Raw genomic sequence first — 4,214 nt, 5'->3', positions numbered from 1 at the left:
CACACACACACACACACACACACACACACACACACACACACACACGTATAAATGAACACATAAAAGTAAGCATCCATCTATATTGTACCTCCATTTTCTGCTCCGAATCATTATCAGCGTCCGTGGTGTTTCGGTTATGTGCTCCGCTGTCGCATGCAGCAGGCGTGAGTTCGATTCCCGTGTGGGGAAAATTTGCATTGAGGATCTCAGTCTTTCTTCTAGACGCTGTATCCATCTCAATATGATTGGTCCTGATAGGCATGGTCGAAGCAGCCCGACTCCTGAATGATCTAAATAGTTTTGATGTGGGCTTGAAATTTCAACAATATTTTTTTTCTCTCCAAATGAGTTTTCGGAGATGAATGCAGCCTGTATACGAGTGCAGAACGCCATGACTTCATCCTGCAACCGGACACTTATTTGGTAGACGAAGCTGATGCCACAGTCTATCTCAAGGTTTGCGCTGGAGGTATGCTTTTGCTCTCTTCTTGCAATATTAACTATACCAGTGCTTGTCAACTTTTTTATAGCCTGTACCCACTTTTGCCCCCATTAAGAGGCTAAAATGTTCGTACCTCTAACCAAACATGTATTTCCAAATCTTCAAACGGGGGTAATGCCTATGACTACTCACTGCCCACCAAAATTACCAAAATCCCCAATTAGTGGGTGATATAGCCCAGGTTCGCCAGCACTGATCTATGCGTTTTGCAAATATTAAAATTTAATCAAAATTGGCTATCTGTATGAGTCAACCATTCTGAACGCAACGCCAGTTTGAAGGCCGACCTTGACTTCTACGTAATTTATTTTAAATATGACTTTGCAAGGTCGGCTTGGGCGAAACTAGCAATAGGATATGGATGGCTGGTGCCTCTACTTCTAAACTTTCCCTCTGTTGTTTTTGTCTGTCTGTCTTACTTTCTCCCAAGATAAAAATAACCATTCTTCTCTTTACAAAAATAAACAAACAAAGCATGTAGCGCATTAGTACCATCACAACCTTAGTTGTTTGTTGTTTGTTGTTGTTGTTGTTTTTTTAGGGGGGGGTTGCGTTATTAATTCTGCTGTTAGTGAGACTGCGGACGTTTTGTGTTCTCCCAGTGAGGTGTTTTTACGCACGCATTGACACTGTTTCGATCAATTGGGAGGCAGGCTTTGACCCAACCTATCTGGGTGAACCCAGTCTAAGAGTAATACAACGTCCCAGGAGAAAGACCGAGATCCTCGATAAAAATTCACCCCACTCGTGAAGATCGACTTGGGGTCTCCTGTATGCAACGGCGAAGCGCATAACCGCCTCACCACAGTCTAATAAACCAGGTGCCTGGGGGTGAATAATAACATATTTCAGACATATTCCAAAATGTCTATTTATATAAGTAATTAATAGAACAGGGAATAATTTGCTGAGACATTGTTCGAGTATTAGTTCGATGGTATTTGCAAATCACAAGCCGTGAACATATTATTGCTTGTATCGCGAAACAAAGGAATCAGGCGATCGTCAGTTTTTGGGCAAATGGAGTTGATGGCTTGTATCGCCTCAGAACTCGTTTATTTGTCTATTTTTTATCAAAGAAGATGGAGGTCGTCTTGTGTCAGAGCGGGAAATGGGCTGCGAAAGTTCGGCGACTACCAAAGCTTGAGCGTCTTTGGAAACTGCAAATCTGCATTTTTATGTGTGCCTTTGATCAACAGTTCTCGGTAAAATATGCACAGAAATGTGTTTTGAAATGAACGTAAAAGATGTGGAACCCCTCCAAAAAAGATATTTTAAAAAATAATTAAAAATCAATGAAAATCGTTCAACAGGCTTAAAAATGTCGGTTTCTTTGATTTGATTATTTTGACACCCGCCTGATCAGAATTTCACTACGACGCCACACAAAATTTTCATTTGTCCTCTTCAGGAGAGACAACCCCAATGGATCCAATCACGACCGAGAACTCTGACACACCTGAGGCGGAGAATTGCACCGGGGTCACTTCTATGGCAGGTCTGTATGGTTACGTTATTGTTTTTGTTGTTGATGATGATGATGATGATGATGATGATGATGATGATGATGATGATGATGATGTTGATGATGATGATGATGATGATGATGATGATGATGATGATGATAATGATGATGATACTTCTGTAGCTGCTGCTGCTGCTGATGATGATGATGATGATGATGATGATGATGAGGAGGAGGAGGAGGAGGATTTTTGTTGTTGCTGCTGGTTTTTCTTTCTACTTTGCTTGAGTTTTATTTTTATTTGTTGTTTTTTTAAATGTTTATTTATTGTTTTACTTTTGTTTATTCTCTTTTTTAGGGGGGGGGGTGTCCTTTCTTTTTGTTGCTGAAATTAGATTTACGCTCTTTTTTTTTTTAGTGCGTCATGAATTCATGGCGAAACTTATCCTCAAGTATCTCTTTAACAGGGGAATCAGTGACACCCATACTTTGCACAACAGTTTGTATCAATTTGTCAACTCATAATCATTTTCCACAACAAATTGAGGCTAAATCAAAAACCTTTCTTCGTGAATTTATAAAAAATATTATTAATCTCCGTCACGCGGAAAATGACATTGCTCACGGCACTTCCCGCTTTTCACACACGCATATTGCCTACATCACAGCTCACCAATGACACTTTTTAGTGGCAAAACATGCTGAAATTCATTTTCTATTGAAAACTTTTGCACTAGAAGTTCTCAAAACATGCATTTAATAAGCATAATGTCGCAATTAGAAAAATATATTGTCCCAGTTGTAAACCTTTTAAAAACTGTAGAAACTGGAATGTTTAAATTAGTATTTTTCAAAAAAGGAATTATCTAGAATACAGCTAACAAGTGTTTACAAAAATATTGATCTGTTAAGACAAATTAATACAAGCCACCGAGCAAAAGCTGGAGAGTTTATGTTTGATAGTTGAGGAAATAATATATGGGACAAAAAGATGCGTCACGAATTTTTAATCGCACAATAGTATCTGTCGGCTATGGCGCAATAGGATGCCAATATGCCATGCTATACGGAAGTTTAAGGCTCAAATCGAAATAATTTTGATAATTTAGGAGGCTGGCTTCGACCATGCCTTTCAAGGTCAGCCCAGGCTTGGGGGGGGGGGGATACACTATTCCACCAGAAAGGCCATCAGGTACTAGGGCTGGGCAATGAGTCGCTTTGGCAAAATCCGGCTAATATGTTAGTGCACCTCTTCGGCAAATAATATTGTGATATGAACCGCTTCGGCAAGTGGCTTAGAACCACTTCGAGAAAAGGGTTAGCAGAACTTCAACTAATGGGTGCGCCCACTTCGGCAAATGGGTCATGAAAGAGAGTTAAGAGTCTGAGTTCGGATAATGTTTCATTGAGAATTATCCAGTTATCCTTATAGATTATTCGGATTTTGCCCACCTCTATCAGGTTCCCGATGAAAACATTCTCCCAACTCGGGAATCGAAGTCAGGTCTTCTGAGTGTTATAGAGAAGTGCCTAACCGCTACACAACAGGCGCCGGTGAAAGTTTAAAGAAACAAAAACAAATAAAAAACAAAAAAACTATGATGGCTGGTTTTTTCTTCTTTTGACAACTGTGGCATCTTGGCAGGCGATGGACCGTGTCACACTTTGAAGTGCACATACAGAGTGTAGAGTGCTTTAAATTCCAAAGTTTTGTGACGGAACATTTGATTGCTCCCGAAAGAGTGCTAGTGCAACCTACAGTAGTCATTATTGTTTGAAGACTATTTATTATTAGAGAGCTACAAGTGATATTTTTCTCATGTTTAACTTTAAGACTTGGAAGAAACGATTTAGTATCAGTTTGTGTAGTTTGTTTGGTAGTACTTTTGTTTTATGTTTTGTTTGTTTTTTTTTTTTGGTTAGTGAGGGGTGGGGGGGGGGGAGTGTTTTTGGGTCCTTTTTTGTTGGGGGGAGGGGGGGGGTGTTGTTTTTTCATGAAAATAGATGGTACGTGTCTCCTACCAGCAATTTAGGTTAGTGGGTCTTGATCAAACTTGGTATCGACGACAATTTGTCACTGAGAGTACGGATCATAAACAACACAATGACTCTGTTTTATTCTGGCGAACAAACGTTTTCAGTTTACTCATCGCCGTTAGCCAACAATAAATGTGGGCAGCAAGGATGTAGCAAAATCAATGAACGATGTGTTACAGAGTTGGAGGCCGTAGAGCTACTGGTATCTAA

At 39.9% G+C, this 4,214-nt stretch overlaps 1 protein-coding gene across 1 annotated transcript in view; it reads left to right on the top strand.

The window, feature by feature from the left end:
• Positions 1-1,926: 1,926 nt before the first annotated feature.
• The window catches only part of LOC101855808, a 6,994-nt gene continuing 4,706 nt past the window's right edge, over positions 1,927-4,214 (top strand). The window contains exon 1 of the mRNA XM_013085118.2: positions 1,927-2,000. Coding sequence (XP_012940572.2) covers positions 1,928-2,000 — 73 coding nt within the window. The 5' untranslated portion in view covers position 1,927. The remainder of the gene's footprint in view (positions 2,001-4,214) is intronic.

This window comes from Aplysia californica, unplaced genomic scaffold (assembly GCF_000002075.1).
Source record: "Aplysia californica isolate F4 #8 unplaced genomic scaffold, AplCal3.0 scaffold00345, whole genome shotgun sequence".
Lineage (NCBI taxonomy): Eukaryota > Metazoa > Mollusca > Gastropoda > Aplysiida > Aplysiidae > Aplysia > Aplysia californica.
Note: the sequence above shows the minus strand (reverse complement) of the source record. Positions and strands in the feature narration are given on the sequence as shown.